Here is a 20957-nt window from a genome sequence, read left to right on the forward strand (position 1 = left end):
CTTACATGCTAGTAAAATATCTCATCTCGGTAACAGACACAGAACCGACCTAACATACTCCCAGAATCTGTAGTAATGCACATAAACTAATCCGCACACAGTTACACCTGTATTATGGAATACACTCAAACAGGAGCAACCCTATCTATGAAAAGGCAAAACTACAAATATTTAACCAGGCCCTAAAAACCAATACACCTCTTATTAGGAAAACAGAACTAGCAAGCAGCTATAGATCCCCACACAGAAATAATTGTAAAACTATACTAATAAGCAGAATAAATGTTTCACAACAACTATGAACAGAATAACATCCAACAATTAAAAACTCATAAAAACTATTAAAAATTCTCCAAACACCAATAAAATATTTCAAAAAAATCAGACACATCACATAATATTAAATAATTAAAATGGCAGTCAATCAAGAAAAATAAACTTAAAAAGCCACCTTTACTTATCCCCTCCAGCAGCTCTCCTACTTCTCTTCCATGCAGGCTGTAGCACACACCAGAAGCAGCAGTAGTGGCTAAGCTTCTATACTTATGGTCCTCTTCCTTAGGGCCCATGTCTCACACACACACACTATACCAGTCATGCCCCCATGATCAGTTTCTGTCTCTCACACACCAATCATCTCCCAAACAGTCTTTGACAAACACACCAGTTACCTTCCTGAACAGCTTCTCTCATGCTATACACACACACAGGCTTCCCACTCCCGTGTTCCACTTACATATATGGGCTTCTCACTCTCATAATCTCTTTCTCACACACACTCACCAGTCTCTTACTCCCATGCTTGTTCTCTCCACATGCACAGGCTTCTCATTCCCATAATCACTTTCTTTCTCTCTCACACACACCAGTCACCTGATCTCTCTCATGCATACACACACAGGCTTCCCACTCCCATGTTCTCTTTCAGATATACAGGCTTCTCACTCCCATGCTGTGTCTCACACACACAGGTTTCTCACTCCCATGCACACTCTTCACGTGCACAGCTTCTCATTCCCATAATACTCGCAATTTAGGCATTATTATTGATACTGAGTTCTCTTTTAAAAAAACATATTTCTTTAAAGTTGAGAGACGGTTATTTTAAACTACTTACACTACGAAGATTAAAACCGTTTTTAGAATTTACCGATTTTAGATCTGTTTTACAGTGCCTTATATTCGCAAATCTCGATTATTGCAATGCCTTGCTTCTTGGATTGCCACAGTCTAGCATCTGCCCCTTGCAGGTCCTGCAGAATACTGCAGCACGGATTTTGACTGGTCAGAGAAAGTGTGATCACATTACACCAACACTGATTAAACTGTAACGTTAGCAGCCACCACTCGCTCGCTTTGTATCTGGCGTTCCTTTCTCGTCTGCCCCCCTTTTTCCCTGCTTATTTCTCTAAAATTCGCACCCGTGACACAAATAAACACACCACAACTGTTATTTGGTATAAACAAAAGGCCGCAGCTTTATTCCTTTACATATGAATAAACTCCCTGGTATACCCGAGCCGATGTGCTTCCCCTGACTGCCCGCCGTACGTAGCCAGGCGTCTTTTAGCCAGGGCCCCCCTGGCGTCACCTCTCTCCGCCAGGGAGTCCCGCCAGGTGCGCTTTGTCGCGCCACCGCCTTTTCCGCGCCTCCCCTGGCGCTGACGGCTATCGCGTCATCCGGTGCTGCCTCCAGCACCCCTTATCATATAGTCAACCGGCCCGGGTAACCGCCATAACGCGAGGTAGGTGTAACCTTGCCTCGCGTTCCCCCACTTACTTAACTAGCTGCGGCCTTTTCTCTCCTTAAACCCACTGCTTCTATGGCGTCTTGTAACATATTATTAAATATGTCATATCCTATGTCGGACGGATGTATGCCATCCTCTCGGAACAAGCCCTGACACCCGTCTTCTGCCCATTGATGTCTGATCTGATGCAAACCTTCCTTACGTGTCCACGTTTCCAACTGCCTGTTAACCTTCTTCCTGCCTCTATTCCATAATTTAGAGTCCCTCCATTTAGGCCTTGGGATGATTTCCGACCAGACCAACGCGGTATTCGGGTAGATTGCGGATATTATTGTTAGGTCTCTTTTTACTATTTGTATTAAACTTTTGCATGCTAAGTCATTGCCCCCCAGGTGTATGATTATCACATCTGGCGCCGCCTTGGATTCTTTCAGGCGCCGTAACAAGGGCAATAATTGTTTCCATTGCATGCCGGATTTTCCATGCCATGTGACAGTCCACCCTTGAATTGCCAAACCGAGGTGTTGTCCATACGTTCGTCCTATCGCTCTCTTGGCTGCCCATCTTACGTATGAGTGGCCAATAATCCACGCTGTCCTCTGTACTCGCTGTTGTTCTGTAAAATATAATCAATAGGTTTGGTTAATTCGGGTGGATGCAACCTTGTCCAACCGGACGTACGTGTCAACCGCGTTCGATCTCCATCTTCCGATCTTCTTAATTGTTTCTTTGTCTAATCCGGCTTGCGCTGCGCTTGTCGCCGCCCCGATTTGGAATGAGTGGGAGCTGAACTTCCCTGTGTCCCACTCCAATTTATTTGCCGCTGATTTCAGTACTGCTATCAACTGGAATCGTGTCAGTGGCGATCCGTCGCGATGTATAAGCAGATGATTTCCTCCTTCTGGGCGAGCGGCTAGATATTCTTTTGCGTTGAAGATTGGGCATGTCTTACAGCCCGCTACTCTATTGAGATGTAATGTAGCCCCTTTCCCTTGCTGATCAGTCTTTGATCTGTTTATTGTGATACTGAGGGTCTCCGTTGTGCACTGGACGTTCTTCCGCAGCAGCCCGTTCCCTCCCTCGTCTTTCTTGTTGCGGGCCACCAATTCGCTTATTCTGAACGCTCCGAAGAATGCCAGTGAGAAAGCGAGCCTGAATAACTTGGTCTCGAATGTAGATGAGCAGATTTCGGCTAGCGCTATCCATATCGCTTTCAGCATGTGGTGTGTGATAGGATGCCTGCTGTCTCTGTTGGGGCCGATCTTCCTTGCCCATCCCGTCAACATTTTCTTTATTAGGAATGATTTTGTGGGATCCCCCCATCCGAAGGCCTTAAAAAAGAATGCTGCTCCAGCAAGGCGCTTGATGACTGTGTTCCTGGATGCACCGTTTTCTTTCGCTGAATCAATGAATTTGATAAGGAGCTTTTCGCTTGCTGGTCCTTCTCTCCAGCCGAGTTCCTGCAGGAAACTGGATACGACCTCGAAGCTTCTGCAATAGGAGGTCCAAGTCGCCGTTGCTACGGATCTTCGGAGCAGGTCCTTTGTTGTGTCCGACCAATTTGCCATAATTGATCCAGCATTGGTGTTGCTGATTCGTCTGCTGTCGGGATCTGCTTGTGGAATAAATGCCATTTAGCACGGGATAACGCATCAGCCGCGCCGTTCAATGTCCCTGGTACATGTCTAGCTCTTATGGTTATGTTGTGTCTCAGCGCCTGTAGCACTATTTCCCTCAGTAATGTAACCACTAGCGCGCATTTTGCTGATTGTGCGTTCAAGATGTGGACGACCGCCTGGTTGTCGCACCAGAATATGATGTGTCGGTTTCTTAGTTTTTCGCTCCAGAGCACTAGCGTTACCCATATTGGGAAGAGTTCCAAGAAAGTAATGTTCTTTGTTATACCCTTCTCTTTCCATTCTTCCGGCCAAGGCTCCGCGCACCACGCCCCTTGACACAGTGCACCGAATCCCCATCCACCTGAGGCATCTGTTTGTATGCCGAGGTCCCGATTGGATAAAGGGGAATCTTGAATGACTGACACTCCGTTGTAGTTGTCCAGAAAGGATTTCCAAATTCTGAAGTCGTCTCTGATTTCTTTTGAAACTCGCAGGTAATGATGTGGCTTCCTTATCCCAACGGTTGCTGCCGCCAGCCTTCTCATAAACGCTCTTCCCATCGGGATCACTCGGCAAGCGAAATTCAGTGTTCCTAATATTGCTTGTGCGTCTCGAAGTGTTATTTTCTTTGTGGAACCCGATTGCCGGATCATGTCGTGAAGCTTCGATACTTTTTCTGCGGGTAGACTCGCTGTCATTCTTTTGGAATCCAACTCTATTCCTAAGAATGATATCGTTGTTGTTGGGCCTTCTGTCTTGTTGTTGGCTAATGGCACCCCTAATTCCGCGGTGATTAACTGAAACTCCGCTAGCAGGCTGCCGCATGTGTTGGCATCTTGTGGGCCGACGAATAGAAAGTCGTCGAGGTAATGAATGATGTTGTTTGATTCCGCTTTCCTTGCTACGACCCAATGCAGGAACGAACTGAAGAGCTCGAAATATGCGCATGAGATGGAGCATCCCATGGGCATGCACTTGTCGAAATAGAATTGGTTGTTAAATGTGAACCCAAGCAGCGGGAAGTTATCTGGGTGCACTGGGAGCAGCCTGAAGGCGGACTCTATGTCCGCCTTCGCCATCAAGGCTCCTCGTCCGGAAGTCCGCAGCAGGGCTAGTGCTGAATCGAAGGAAGCGTATTGCACCGTACAGTCCTCTGGCAGCAAGTGGTCGTTTACTGACCTTCCCGGAGGGAATGATAAATTTAAGATGAGCCGAAATTTTCCTTTTTCTTTCTTCGGGATTACTGCTAATGGCGATAGGAACATGAGGTGGAATGGTTGCCGAATGAAGGGTCCTGCTATTCTTCCTAATTCTAATTCCGTTTGTAACTTCTCTATGACGATGTCATCGTGTTTCTTTGCTGAAGTAGAGTTGCTGGTGTTTTCTCCTTGTATTTGTCCCTGGAATGGGATAACGAACCCCTCTTTGAACCCTTGCCAGATTTTTATTGCCTTGTCCTTGCTTGGATACAACTGGAGCCATGGTTTCAACGCTTCTAGTTGTATTGGTGATGGTGCTTTCTCGAATTGCAGCTTCTCATGGATTGGCCTTACTCCCCGGCGGTGCTTTTTTGTTGCACTTTATCATCGGGTGTGGGGCTGCGCAAATTGTGCAAACATGCTTGAATTTGCAGTCCTGAAATGTACATACCGTTTTGTTGAACCTCCAACAGGTGTTATCGTGGGCAGATGCCGCCTTCGTTGCGGCTCTGTAAGGAGAAGGTCTTCGCGAGTTCCTGGCTCTCGATCCCGGCTCTGTATTTTTGCACGTCATATGCTGAATCCAAAGACTGACGTCCTGAGTGCCCCACGTCATATAGCGGTTCTCCTCCATCTTATCCCGGAACTGCTCATCGTAATTCAGCCACGACCATCCGCCGTGCTGCTGATACGCTCTGATGATATTGACTGCGTACGCTAGCATAGTTCCGTATTGTGCTGGATCCTTCCTACCGACTACGCTGGCCATGTATAAGAATGACATAATCCAATTCACTATTGTCTTCGGTATTTTCCTCTCCTTATCCTTGTTGTGCATTGTTTTTGACCTTTTGCGCCCCTCAGCTTTGCGTCTTCCCAATAGTATGCTAAAGATATCTACGTATTTTTTCTTTTGTATTTTCTTTCTTAGTCGCTTGGGCACGTCCTCCCATAATTCGGATAACGTCGTCAGCGCGGGTGGACCTCTCGAGTCTTTTTCGCTTGATTTATTTGGTTCTTGCTGGTCGCTATTAGACTCGGAGGATGATGAGCTAGAAGAGCTCGAGGAGCTGCTTGAGCTGGTGCTGTCCCTGCGCTTGCGCTTTGTTTTATGACTCCTTTTCCTTGAACTAGAGCTATTTCGTGACCCTGAACGCTCTGCTCCGTACTGTGGAGACTTGAGCCCCGTGCCCCCTTCTTTGTTCCAACACTCACCCACCATTCGTTCCTGGGACGACGGTTGCATTGCCGCTTGACTTGTAGATGGTTGATCACCTAGGTCGCGTTCTCTGCTCGCCGACCTCCTTCGTTCGTCTTGCGGCGTTAGACTTTCGCCTCTGACTTGAGTCGTTTTCCTACTGGTCCTGTTGAACCCTGCTGGTGCTGTGCTATCAGTACTCTGTCCTGTTCCCATATCGTTGCATGTAGGTCACGAGTACCGCTGGTATGGTCTTGGTCCCGAATCATAGTCCTGGTAATGTGAAGATTGCCGGGGAGGTTCCTCCCAATCCCGCTCTTCGGGGCGGTATTGGTGTTCGAACATCTGTCTTGTCGCTGGATTCCCATTTGGGTATCTATCTTGATTTCTCCATTCTCGCCTACGTCCCCCGTTGCTCCAGTGTAGCGTTCCTTTACGGTCCCATCCTGTGCTTCCTTGTCCCGCACGTGTGTACTCATCTTGATAATTGCGCTCGTATTGGTTGCGGGAATGGAACTCGCTTTCTTGGTAAATATTATGTCTTGGCGAGTTACCCTGCCCTTCTTCGCCCGTCCATCTGATGTAGTTCGGGGAGCGTTCTCTATAACTTCGCTGTGTGATATCGTGCTGGCTCGCCCTACCCTGCTCTACGTTTGGGGCGTCTGCAACTTCGTTCTCTGCTGCCTCCTCCCCGACCCCTTTATTAGTCGGGTCGATCTCCTGTCCGTGAGGCGGGGATTTTTCGGTGGTTGGCTCTCTGCTGTCGACTCTTCTGCTCCGTCCACGCTCCCCTCTTGTTCTCTTCCTGCCGCGGGTCTTCTGTTGCCTTGCCGGCTTGGGGTTAGTTGGTCCCCCTGCGTTGATGCCCTTCTCCGCTGCCTTGGATCTTGTCACGCGTTGCGAGAGACCCATATTCTTGGTCCTCGGTGACCGACCTGTTGCTTTGCGGGATGGCATGCTGTGTCTACGAATACTGCAAGAAAGTGTGCCGTTGTTAATATTAACCCTTCGACAATTCTGTTCGGAACCGGCTCTCTTTATTTAAGCGCAGAGAAAAACGCATAATCAAGCAGAACTTTTTTTTTTTTTTTATATTGCGCGTGAACCCCAGGATGCGCATAATCCCTGTTGTACCATTCCCTGTATGGCCGTGATCTAAACGGACTTGTGGTATAATATTTTGTCCGAGGTCGTGAGGAGCAACAGCAGGACTCAAACCCTGGTCTCCTGGTTCTCGGCCCAGTGCTCTGACCCCTAGGCTGGGCCCTTCATAAGATATGCACGGCACGCACAAGGCCCAGCCACACGCATTAATCCCCCCCCCCCCCCCCCCCCATCTTACTGTGTGGGCCTTTTAAAATTTACTCTTAGGAGCTCTGCCGTCTAACGACCCTGCTGTCTTCCTGAACTAATTCCCCCCCCCTGCCTTCCACGGGATGACCATGTGTGCGGGGCGCGGGCTTAATGCTTGCGCCGGGTACGGCCACCCCTGCTATCCATAATGAGGCTGCCCCACTAGACACCCGCGACCGAACTGCCTCACTATGCCCCAAGCCTGCGCCTGTAACCCACTGACTACCTATGGCGCCCCAGCACCCCGTATGCACCGCCTCCCTCCGTCTCCACCCAGTCCGAGCATGCATCACTTACCTTCGGTTCCCCCTCGGCCTGCAGTTCGTCCTGCTCCGTAGGGGTGGGGGGGGCTCCGCGGCCCCAAGTATCATGCGGGCCAAGCAGACAAAAACGAAACAACCACACTCGCATCACTTTATTTCCCCCCCCTTTTTTTTTTTTTTTTGTATGTTGTTTCAACTGTGGAGGGGGGGCTGGGGGCTCCGGCAGCTGGGATCGGAGCGGAGCCCGCGTGGAGGCCGGAGCGCTGGGCACGTGTGCCGGCCCCGGAGCCCTGGGGGGCGGGCGACGGACCGGACAGGCGGCGTAAACAACCCCTGCTCCCGGGAGGGGGGGGCGGGCCGGGCATAGTGGCGCAAAAAACATGCTGCCGGCGGCTGTAGGTTTTTTTTTTTATATATCTATTCGGTCTGCGCGGGACCGCCCAACCGGGGGGCTGGGGGTGGGGAGCCCACACGGGAGGAGGCTTGGCCACGAGTGTCGCCGCAGGGTTGCCGGGGGTCGGGAGGATGGACCGGGGGGGTGCCGTGGAGCCGGGCCTGGCGGCATGCCTTGCCGCTGGGGTGGGGCTGCATGTTTTAATTCGCCGCGTTTTCGGCCCTGAATCGTGGGGTCGGGCCTGGCAGCGGGCCTCGGCGCTGTGGGAGCTGCATGGTTAGGGTCGGCGCGTTTTTGGCCAAGAATCTGCGAGCGGCGCGGGGGTGCCGAGGCGTCCGCTGGCTTCATTTTTTTTTGTAACGGGGGCCAAGGGCTACGGGCGGCACTTAGGGGAAGCTGGACCTGTGGGGGGGCGCCGCGGCGTCCTGTGCGGCCGAAAATGTCGATGCTGCTTACCCTGGGAGCCGGAGGGTCAGGCTGCTGCTGCTCGGCTGTCCCTTTCCTTTGCGGCGGCTCTCACCAAAAAGGGCGGCCGCTGTTCTGCGGCGGCCCTTTAAGGGAGCCCTTACGTCATCGGCCGGCGCCGCGGGCGCCTGCCGATGACACCCTACTCTCTCTTTCCTTCGGCCCCCTCCTGTTCCTGTCCTCCTACGGACCGCCGCACTTCCTCGGGTGGCGTGTCCGTTACAGGGATGGGCTCGGCGATTCCGCCTGGGCCCACCTATCATTGGCTTCCAGTTCAATACCGAATCCAGTATAAAGCGGCTTGCATAATTCATAATGTTATTTATGGCGAACATACTGAGTGGTTGAACACATCAATACGTCTTCACATACCCCAAAGAGACTTGCGATCGGCAGACAAAGGACTTCTTTCAATCCCTACCATCAAATCAGCTAGATTATCCCATGTAAGGGAGCGTGTTATATCCATCGCAGGAACAAAAATCTGGAACTCTTTACCTACCTCATTGAGACTTACTACCGAAAAAAAGCAATTCAAAGCCGAACTAAAGACCTGGCTGTTTAAATGCGCATTTGAAGAGTATGAATCAGTTAACCAGCCCTGTCAGAAATAAGCAACATAGTATAAGCATGCTTTATCTGTAAACCATCTTGAGGAGTTACCCTTCTTTATTCTTTTAATACGTCATTTGGTTTTAATGTTTTATATTAATGTTTTATGACTATGTTTATTTGATTAATTTTTATGAGTTTTTATCTTTCTTAACAGCTAATTTATTCTTTTACTCTATATAGTTTTTAGCTGTTACTATTTTATGAATATTGTATTTTTGATTTGTTTATGCTGTGTAAACCGATGTGAAGGCTTGTCCGATGTGTCGGTATATAAAATTTAATAAACCATTAAACCATAATCACTTTCTTTCTCTCTCTCACAAACACACACCAGTCATCTGATCTCTCTCATGCATACACACACACACATAGGCTTCCCACTCCCATGTTCTCTTTCAGATATACAGGCTTCTCCCTCCCATGCTGTGTCTCACACACACCCAGGTTCTCACTCCCATGCTCACTCTCTTCACATGCACAGGCTTCTCATTCCCATAATCACTTTCTCTCTGTTACACACACACATACACACACCAGTCTCTCTCTCATTTCCATGCTCGCTCTCCATGTGCACAGGCTTCTCATTCCCTGAATTACATTCTCTCTCACTCACATTCACATACACACCAGTCACACCGTCACCTTACCAACCAGTCTCTCTCTCATACATGCACACACACACAGGCTTCCCACTCCCATGCTCTCTCTCACATAATCAGGCTTCTCACTCCATGCTTTCTTTCACATACACCCCCACAACACCAGGCTTCTTACTCCCATGCTTTCTCACATACCCAGATTTCTCACTTCCATGCTTTTTCTCTCTTTCTCTCACACACACACACACACACACACACACACACACACACACACATCCCTGACTGTCTCACACTCTCACATACACATCAGTCATCTCCTTGAGCAGTCACTTTCATTGTCTCTCACATCAGCTCTCTGACCAGTTTCTCTCAATCACACACATGCTCTCGATCAAATACATTCTCTCACTTACACACTGGCTGGCTGCTTCTCTCTCTTACTCTCACTCACTTCCTCTCCCCCCCCCCCCCCCCCCAGCACAAATGGTAGCTGCAGCAGCCGCCTCCTCCAGGCCCCGCAGGCCAAGAAGGAAGAATTCCATCGGCCGCGGGAGGCTCATGCTGCTGTCTCCTTTCTCGATTACCGGCTGCTTCAATTGCTCAGGGGCCGATGCTGCAGTGGCTGCTGCTACTTTATCACGCGGCACGGCTCTTTCTGCTTCCCGCACACTGCGTATCACTTCCTGTCACGGGGGGGCAGGCGCGGGAAGAAGAAAAGGCGAGCCACGGGTGCCACAGCTTCTTTAGCACTGCTGCTGTTCCCACTGGGCTTGAACGTGCTGATAGCCTGGCGGCAACGGCAGCAAAGAAGAAAGAGCAGCGGGAGAGACTGGGAGCACGCGACACACCAGCCGGTGCATGGCGACACACTGGTGTGTCGCGACACACCGGTTGAGAACCGCTGCCCTAAACCAATTAAGCCTGATACATCACTTTGAAAGCATATACAGCGTTGCTGTCTGCTTCAACGGTAGGGGGAAGTGAGGAAAACAGGTTTTGCATTCAGACATCATCCAACAAAGCATTGATCTGTGCAGTCTGGGTGAACAAGCATCAGGGTAGCTTGCTTGATGCGGCGGTTACAACCCTTAACCATAAGCCTTATGCTCACTTTTGATGCAACTCCAACATGGTGGTTGGTGAAACAAATAAGTATGGGAAAATAAGAGTCGAAGCTTGCTGGGCAGACTAGATGGGCTGATTGGTCTTTTTCTGCTGTCATTTCTATGTTTCTATGGTCACTCATTAGACCTGATCTTTATCAAACCTAATTCTTCCTTATTTTCTTTTTTTTTTTTTTTTTTGCAAAATAATTTTTTTGAGTCAAGAGTAGTGGTCATATCAGAAAGCAAAACATCGCCAAACAAGCTTCAAATGGTACATGTACAGAATACTAGGCATAAACTAAAAACACTCTCAAGACATACGTGTTTCCCAGAAATGGTAGACCCTACCAGCAAACAGTGGTTTACCGACCGCTGACCCGTGACCCACATTTTCATTTGCCTTTTCACCCCATCACAGACCCCAACTCAAACCACATTCGCCCTCCCCCCCGCCATAACACTAACCCGCCGTGTAGAGCTTTGCTCTGCACCCCACACGGGCCCCCCCCTGATGCCCCCCCTACCCGTCCCTTCCCAGCCCCACTCACACATTCGCCCACCCTCTCCCTCCCTCCCCCCCGGGTCCCGTCCTTAGGTCCATGGAACTGGATTAAGTCCAATCGTTAGAATATCCGGAGATAAGCAAGGTAGCTTGTGTCCCTCCAGGGAGTCCTTGAAAGAAACCCTGCCAGCAGTCTTCATAGGACTGGTCCCTTGTACGATGTCCCACGATGCAATCCAGACGCTCCATTTGCAGCTCCAAAGTCATCCTGGCAGCCCAAGCCTCCTCAGTAGGCGCACCTTGTGGCTCCACCCATACCGAAAGTATAGTCCTGCACGCCAACAGCATTGCCAGCCGTGCAAATTTAGCTTTACCAAGTGGGCAAGGGTTCGCGGCGTACAATGGGTGCGTAGTCAGTGCCTGCCCTCCACAGCGGGTGGGAAGCCCAGTGCATTGGGAAATAGTCTGCATCACCCGGATCCAAAGGGGAGTGACCGTCGGACACAGGAGGAGCCTGTGTACCAAGGTCCCCTCCTCCCCTCCACATTTGATACAAAGCGGGGTGTCAGTAAGCCCCATCCGAAACCTCCTGACATCATCGTAGTATGACAGATGCAGAATACGATACTGTAATTCCCGAAGCCCCAGGTCTGGATTTTGTGTGTGCAGGGACTGAAACCAACGTTTCACTTGCTCAGGAGTCACGGTGTCTTGCAATACTGAGGACCATCGGGAAGCCAAAACAGTTAGGTGATCAAGCCGTTTATAGTCCACACACAGTCTTTTCCAGCTCTTAATCGAGTTATTCACACTAATAGCGTCCGATACTGTAGTGGCGAAAAGGGATTCTGCAGCCACATCTTCCTTGGACCAACGAAAAGTCTGAAGGTAGTGTCGCGCCTGTAGATATCCAAAATAGTGCTTAGGCGACAGGTGCTGTGTTCTAGTCAAAGTTTGAAAGTCCAGGAGCTCATGGGTGTCGGAAGCAAACAAGTGATACAAGTATTCCACACCCTTGGAGGCCCAACACTGAAAAATGCCACGGCAGTCCCGCCCGGGGCGAAAGTCCAGGTTGCCCAGAAGCGGCGTCAGCAGCGAGGAAAGCCCCTTCAGCCCAGTCAGCTGACGCAGCCAGCGCCAGGCCTTAATACATGGGGACAGCAGGCTTCTCGGGTATAGCAAAGCTTGCAATCTCTTCGCATCCACCTGAAGAAGAGAAAGTGGCAACCAGGGAGCAGACACACTAGACAGTAAACCCTCTTCACAATAACAGTACTTCCCCGTAAGCCACTCCCCCACAAACCTCAACTGGCAAGCAGCATTGTATATTCGGAAGTCAGGCACACCATACCCTCCCCGCCTCCCGGGCATATTGCAAAACCGTGTATTTTATCCTTGCACGCTTTCCCTTCCATAAAAAGCGAGACAGACCCCCATGTAACCGCTGCACATCCCGAACCGTCAGCCAACAAGGGAGCATGTGGAGCAGGTATAAGAGCTTAGGGACCAGGATCATTTTAATCAGTGCACACATCCCGAAGAAACTCAGCGGGAGGAGAGTCCATGCCGTCAGCTGCAATAAAATGGCATCTATTCGTTCCGTAATATTTAAGTCATACAGAAGACGCAAGTCCCGAGGGACCCATACCCCCAAATACCGCAGCTTCCCCGGTGCCCACGTAAAAGGAAATGAGGTCTGCCAACCGCTCTGGAGCCCCGGTGTCAGGACCAATGCTTCAGATTTGGAATAGTTAATTTTGAGCCCTGCTATGTCCTTAAATTGGTCAAAGATGAGCGCTCTTAAGCTCCGCCGTAAGGCGTAGAATCTCTGCGTTCCGCTGCCGGATTACCTTAGCGGTATAGGCAATGATATGGCCCCTCATGACCGCCTTCCCCGCCTCCCAGAACATTACGGGGGAGATATCTGGTGTGTCATTGAATCGCACATACTCTTTCCAGCAGGACTGGAGATGCGTACGGAACGAGTATCGCAGTATAAGTCGGGTCGCATGCGCCATGAAAAAGCCCCCCGCTGCCTCTGACCAATCGCCACCTGAATGTGGATTGGTGCATGGTCGGACACATCAATAGCCCCTATGGTGGCCCCCTCCACAGCCGGGAAGAGCTTATCAGCTACTAAAAAATAATCTAAGCGGGAATATGATTTTTGGGGGTTGGAGAAAAAAGTGTAATCCCGCTCCGTGGGGTGCAATACCCGCCAGACATCAAGCAATTGGAGCTCTTGACATAAAAAAGGAACCCCCTGAGTCCCGTCCAGCGCTGTAGCCCGTCTAGTAGGATTACAGTCTAGTTGCTTATCTGCAACGACATTGAAGTCCCCACCCACAATGAGAGTATATCCTGACAGAGCGCTCAGCAGCTTATTTTCTATTTTCTTATTTTCTTATTTTCTAATGCTTTATTATATTTTACACCTGTGCCTTGGTCAGACCATTTTTTAATTCGTCTTCAATTGAAATTGACTAAGCAACAACCTAAGAAAAACATTCAAAATGTGTAATTAAGAAACGAAGTAGATTTGAAACTGAAGCACTTAGTGTTTTCCTAGCAAAGTTTTGAGATATCCTCTGAGAGTGTTTCAAATGCATTCATACATTGGCAATAATCTCTTACTTCTGTTCTAGAAGTGATTGCTCCAAATAAGAGGTATTACCCAAAAGATTATATAAAGCCCCATGGTTTACCCAAAATCTGGTACAGTTAAAACATAATGTTCGACAACTAGAACTTTGCTGGCATAAGAGCCGGTTGGAGCATGATAGGCAAATTTACCTCTCTAAAATGAATATATACAGGCATCAAACAGATGAGGTCAAACACACCTTTTTCTCAATCAGGATTAATTCTGCATTAATTGTTCCCTTGAACTTTTCAACATTATTACAATTTTAATCACATGGTGGGAACCTGATTGTGTAAAACATCCTTTTTAGGTTTAGATAAAATAGGACAATGCTTTATTGATAAAGTTGATTTACTAACCTCTAACCCAGCGGTTCATGATGAAATAATTGAAGATACTATATCTTTACTAGTGTTATGGATATCATTTGTGGAAAATAGTCCTACTGAATTTTGTTTTGTTATTGGGAAACTAAGTTCCAATTATTGCCCCATCGTATCATTTAAATGTCTGAAGGAAGGAATTGCCCCCTTTTTCTCACAATTAGTGAATTTTTCCCTAAATGAAGGAAACATCCCTGCCATCCTAAAAATGGCATATTTTAAGCCAATTCTAAAGAAATCAAAACTCCCCTTGATAATTTTAACAACTATAGACCCGTCTCAAATTTACCTTTTATAACTAAGGTCTTTGAAAAAATTCTTAAAACCGCTGTTAGAGTTTTTAGATTTACACTTGTGTTTAGATTCTCAACAATTTGGCTTCAGAGTAGGCTACAGCATGGAAACATTGTCATTGTTTGATGTCCTCAGATGTGGATTTGACTCGGGCACTGAATTTTTTCTAGTCATTGATTTATCAGCAGCATTTGAAACAGTTGATCATAAGCTATGCTACAATGTTTAAGAAAAATTGGAATAGGTGATATAGTTTTTAAATGGTTTATGTCTTTTCTTGAAGATCGCAGCTATAGAGGGGGTATCTTCAGGTGAAATCTCTAGTTCCTTCAAATTGAAAACTGGTGTTACTCAAGGAATCCTCTCTATCAGCAATTTTATTTAATATCTGTTTGGCCCCTATTGGTCTTACCCTCACTGATCTGGAGATTGAGTATCGAATTTTCACTGACAACATTCTGTTCTCTGTACCCGTGAGTGGGACCAAAGACGAAGCCCTGCAGAAAATTGCTGTTTGCTTAAATTATTTGAGTTAGTGGTTGACAATGAACAAACTTTTCTTGAATATGTCAAAAACAGAAATTTTGTACCTTACAGAGATATCCCACATGGGATTTTCCAAGGAATTTAGACATTGATGGGACATCAGTTACTATTAGTGATAAAGTGAAAAATCTGGGTTTTATAGTGGACACCAAGCTATCACTTTGTCCTCCGATAAAAAAAAAAAAGGTAACACAGACCTCATACTTTTGATGTTTCTGACTTAAAAATGGTGATTCACTCAATATCCTTGCCTACCAGGAGACCAGGGTTCGAGTCCTGCTGCCGCTCCTTGTGACCTTGGACTAGTCACTTTACTCTCCATTGCCTCAGGTACAAAACTTAGATTGTAAGCCCTCCGGGGATAGGGAAATACCTACAGTACCTGAATGTAAACCGATGTGATATCTCAGATGTGATATCGGTATTAAAAAAAAATAAATAAATAAATAAATAAAATACCTTCGATTATTGTAGTGCTCTATTTGGGTATTCCAAAAAATGCCATTCAAGCTTTACAATAAACACAAAATTCTGCCATGATAATAGAGCAAATTCCATCTTATTTTCACATGACTCCATATCTATTAAAACATCTGGCTTCCTGTGACCTGGCAGATTAAATTTGGAGTTTTTATGATAGTATACAAAGGAATGAAAGGCATTGCACTTCAAGGTGTGAACACTGCTGTTAAGATTCACCCCATTTATTTTTATTTTTGCGAGCGAGACAGGTAATTTGCCTTTAGCAATCCCTGAGTGGGAATTTAACCCTGGCATCCCTGGTTCAGGGCCCATTGCTCTGACCACAAGGCTACTACTCCGCTCCAAACAGAAAACTCCGGTCAGGATCCCAATTATTATTTATTTATTTATTTATAATTTTTATATACCGACATTCTTACATTAAAATTCAATTGAATCTAGATGTTTCTTCTTTTAAATGTGTTCGTCTAGAAGAGTCTAGGGATCGGCCTTTTTGTATTCAGGGACCAAAACTGTGGAATGCATTATCTAAACAGAAGAAAAAAAAAAAGAAACGGTTTTAATTGATTTTAGGAAGATGCTAAATGCCTATTTATTTACACAGGCTTATCAGTTATAACATTTAAATACCACTCATGATCAATTGAATCTATTAGATAGAAAAAATAAAAATACATATTAATTTTCATTTTATAATTGTTGCTTATTTGACTATAAATAAGTCATTATGGCAGCCTATGTGGCCACAGAGGTTACCTTGCCGAAACAGATCAGACCACATTCCACGAGGGTTCAGGCGGTATCGTGGATGGAACTTTTTGTCGCCTGCTAAAATTTGCTGAGGGATGACATGGTCATCTTTGCACACCTTCTCCAAACATTACCACTTGGATATTTAGGGCTAGGTAGGATGCCGCATTTGCACGGGTGGTATTAACTGGACCGCTGACAGCCTCCTGCCCTTTTTGAGATTAGCTTTGATATATCCCACTCATTAGGATTGACCTACCCGAACACTAAGAAGGAGAAATTACTACTTTATCTGATCATTTCCTTTCCTTTAGTGATGGGTTGGTCAATCCCAGACCTGCCCTCAGTTGCTGATGTTTGAACTTGTGGTTAGTCTCTCTTAGGGCAAGCTGTGCAGAATATGATTCCTGCTCTTCGTTCTCTACTGTAAGTGGCTTCTGTAGCCCTTAGTTTACTAGATATGTTCTTCTTTTGGCTGAGCTCAGTCTTCCTATTGGTTGAGAAACATAAATAGTTGCCTATTGCTAATAATGTTCAAGTATAATCAGTTTTGCCCACAGTTTGGCTTTTCCAGAGAATACTAGTGGGCTGATGTCGAGGCAGGACTATATGGCCATGATGTCCACTTTTGCTCTGGCTCCATCAGTTGGCAGAGGTGCATAACCTACTTGTTGGGATTGACCTACCCACCACTAAAGGAAAGGAAATTATCAGGTAAGTAATAATTTCTCCTTTCTCTCAGTGCTACTTAGTGTTCCATGATGATCATTTACATTATTCTGTCATGTTAATGAAGTACAGTCTTCTCCAATATCCTGCATTCAAGTTAATAGTGAAATTAGAGGTTTTTTCAAACTATATTTTGTTCTTCATTTTTTTTTTCATTTTAGTAAAATTGTATACTTGGTGCATTTTCCTTTCTAAATATGTGTGTTCTTATCTTCTAGATAGAAGATAAGTAATTTATCTTTAGTATTGTGTTCACACCAAGCTATTTAGTAAACAAGATTTTTTTTATTTTTTAGATGTTCCTCCTGGAGAACAAGAAAAGCTTTTTATTCAGAAGCTACGTCAGTGCTGTGTCCTCTTTGATTTTGTTTCCGATCCATTAAGTGACCTAAAGTGGAAAGAAGTAAAAAGAGCTGCTTTAAGTGAAATGGTAGAATATATCACGCATAACCGTAATGTTATCACGGAGCCTATTTACCCAGAAGTAGTACATATGGTAAGTGATAATTTTTACAAAGCTAGAAATGTTTTCAAATTTTTACACTTACCGTTTATCTCCTCTCTAAACAGTCTAATTTTATTTGTTTGGAGCTTCTCCTTCTAGAAGTGTATGATTGATGCTTCCTTCCTTTTTAAAGGCCCACTCCACAAACTGTTTTGTCTTCATGTGGAGCATGACCCAAACTTGCAAATTCTAATCTCTCCAAAGTCATTCTACAGAAGGCAGGAAAAAAAAACCATCCCAGACCAGCAGGGGCTGTTCCCTTTGGATCTAAAAACAAGGAGATAGGCTTGAATTTTGTCTTTAGGAAACTGCAACAGATTGTTTTGCCAACCACCAGTGAGTAACTGTTTTACTAGTATTGGTTGCTACCACAGTTTAAGGTTGCCCAGGTTAACCAAATAAGCTGATCCAGTCCTGGTTTTGTTCCATTGCAGGCATGGACTTTTGTAATTCTGATTTTCCCCATTATTTTATTTTATTTTTTTAGGGAAATCAAACTGTGCATGCAGTGGTGCAAAGCTAAGACTATAATTAGCCTGTTCAATTGATATAGTGAGCTGGCAATCCTTTTGCAGTGGTAAAAGAGCAAAAATAATTCTTAATAGCACAGTCAATCCCAAAATATTATAAGCCTTTTCCACACTGGGTATTAAACTATAAAAAAAAAATGACACATGTTTTCATCTGAGCAAGTATATTATGTTGTTGGGCATACCATTGTCTCTTCCTGGTTACAGTTGCAGTGCATGAAAGTATTAAGCATCAAGTTACAGTGCTGCACATGTCATGTAGCACTATAGAAATGTTAGGTAATTTTAAAATGGACATATATTTTTAGACCACAGAGGTGTACAACATAGGTTTTTCCATTGTCCAACAATTGTTTGGAGAGACTTTGGAGCATTTACACTCTAAAACTATACTTGTGTCCTCATTTTGTACTTTCATAAATATTTCTAGACCTCCTTCCCAGTTGGAAAATCACCCAAAGCATTTTACAGGATCAAACATATACAGTCAATAATAATCAAATTTTGACCTCATCAATAAGCAGAAAAAAATGCCAATTTGTATAGGAGGCCTCATTAATCAGAACCCCAGTATGGTCCTATTCCTCTACAAACAGAAAAGTGACCATTACAGGCACCTTTGCCTCAAGGTCGCTTAGTGACCTACGACATACTGGAAGTGGCAATATAACTGTCCAGACTTTCTCAGGGAGTCTACTCCACATATGAAACTGCTAAACAACTTCCTACAGGAGACCCCAGATCTCATCTGGCTTCTAGCCTATGGCAACAAGGCCTCTGCTTCGAAACACTGGATCCCATTTGTTCTCTGCTGCCAGTGGCTCAGTTGTCTTCAGTGAAACAAGAACAGATCTTAGTGCTAGAAGAAGATGTTCCACCGCAGTCCCTTGGCTGCGGGTCCCAGCAGGCCATAGACCAAATCAGATAAGGTGAGGCACATTTTTTTTTCATTGCTCTTCCCGTATGCAGAACAGCCATCCTTTCCTCCGATGTACCCTGTCCTACCAGCAACAGAATCTGTAGTACCTGGAACACTGCTGCTACCTTCCTCTGAGGAGTTCCACTGTTGTTCATACCATTCAGGAAACACACCCCAAAGCAATCACCATGTCTGAGAGTCCTGTGTTTCCTTTGCCAGGTGAGTCCCCAGGCAGTTCCACTGGGAATACTGTTGGATCTACCAGAGGAACCACCAGATCATTCCTCACCACCAGAAGACTTAACCTACTCCCAGTTTGTTGAGAAAATGGGCACCACCCTCAAGGTGAAAGTTTAAAAAGGATCCAAATCCCTGAACAGAGGTGATGAGGATCCTGAAGATATTTGAAATTCTGGTGGAACCATCCGCACTCCAATCTCAGGCAGTCCTTGATAAGGAGTCACCCTTTTCAGGAACGGCCGTGGCATAAAAAATTGACCTAAAGTTTTGTCTAAAAAAAAAGTTGAGGTTTGCTACATAGTGGAGTCTGCCATGAAAAAGGCTAAGAAGTTCAGGCTCCTTTCGAATGCACCACCTGGAAAAGACCACAAGATATTGAATGATTTTGGTAAGAAGGTATTTCAGAGTGCGATGCTTACAGCAAGAACTGAGCAACATCAATTCTAAATGGTCCACCTGTATGAGCATGTTCAAGATTTAAAACTCTACATCCGATCAGACGCAGGTCAACAGACCTATCCGCAACCATTTTGCAACTTGGAAGAGGGCCTCCGCCACCTACTTCATTTGGTCTGTGAGGCCTTTGACAGGTAAGTCGTCCAAGAGGAACTTGCAGACCTCCCGTGTCTGGGCGACAATCTCTTGGGCAAAATGTTCAGAGACAGTTTCCCAGATCAAGGAGCAAAATATTGCCGTTCAATCGTTGTCCACCTCTGGGGAGCAATAGAATACATCCAAGTGCTTCTGTCCACAATACAAGTGTTCCTTCTTCCCACACAGGTTGTACAGACCATACCAACCTTACCATGTACCAGCAGCCCCGCTAACAACCGCAGACCTCGTAAAACCGCAAGCAGCAAAGGGTCAGACATTCGCAGAAATCGCAGCAACAGCCAGCAGTGAAATTGCAACAGGCTTTTTGATGAGGTTGCCTCCACATTTATGTCGGGGACAGAATCCAACACTTCGAGGCCTGGACCCAAATAACGATGGATCAGTGGGTATTGAAGATTTTTCAAGAAGCTTACCATCTGAACTTCATCAACCAGCCTCAGATGCCTCACTTGACTCTTGTCCCGCTCCATCCAACGCACCTCCCCCTCCTGATGCAGGAAACTGGCAAGTTACTGAAGCCGAGTGCCTTCCAAGAGGTGGCCCTTCCCCAATACAACCAGGGATATTATTCCCAATACTTCCTTATCCTCAAGAAATCTGGGGACCTCTGCCCAGATTTGGATCTCAGAGCACTAAACAAGCATCTACACTGAGAGAAATGTCTCTCTGTATGATATTGCCATTCATTCAACCACACGATTGTATGTGCTCTCTACCTCAAGGATGAGTACAAACATATCCCCGTAAACCTTTCTTGCTGGCATTACCTCTGCTTCAAAGTGGGGGAGAGACACTGTCAATGCAAAGTTCTCCCATTTGGACTCTCATCTGCCCCCAGAGTCTTCACTAAATGTCTGGGAGTGTCTGTGGAGCACTTAGGTCAATCCAGGATACAGATCTTCCCATACCTGGACGAGTGGTTGATTGTAGTGCCAAGCAAAGTTGCTCTCCTGTCCAATACAAGGATGACCATTCATTGCATGGAGGCCCTAGGATTCCTTATAAACTACAAGAAGTCAACACTTCAGTCAATGCAGTTCATAGGGGTTTGAATAGACTCAGTTCAGTCCAGAGCCTTTTTTCCCCCGTGACAGAGCTTACACTCTCCAATCTCTAGCAACATACCCTGCGATACCAGAATGCAACGACAGCGTGCCGCGTACTGGTTCTCTTCTGACACACAGCAGCAATACATGTCATCCCTCTCACCCGCCTGCATTTGCAGTGGGGTCTCAGAACTCAGTGGAATCTGTTT

General features: G+C 46.3%; 1 protein-coding gene across 6 annotated transcripts in view; it reads left to right on the plus strand.

Annotated features, from left to right (window-relative positions):
• Positions 1–20957, plus strand: part of PPP2R5C (protein phosphatase 2 regulatory subunit B'gamma) — a 424506-nt gene that overhangs the window by 164021 nt on the left and 239528 nt on the right. For all 6 annotated transcript variants that reach the window (XM_029597955.1, XM_029597952.1, XM_029597951.1 and 3 more), the window contains one exon: positions 17190–17389. In XM_029597955.1, the coding sequence (XP_029453815.1) occupies positions 17190–17389 (200 nt within the window). The remainder of the gene's footprint in view (positions 1–17189; positions 17390–20957) is intronic.

This window comes from Rhinatrema bivittatum, chromosome 4 (genome assembly GCF_901001135.1).
Source record: "Rhinatrema bivittatum chromosome 4, aRhiBiv1.1, whole genome shotgun sequence".
Classification (NCBI taxonomy): domain Eukaryota; kingdom Metazoa; phylum Chordata; class Amphibia; order Gymnophiona; family Rhinatrematidae; genus Rhinatrema; species Rhinatrema bivittatum.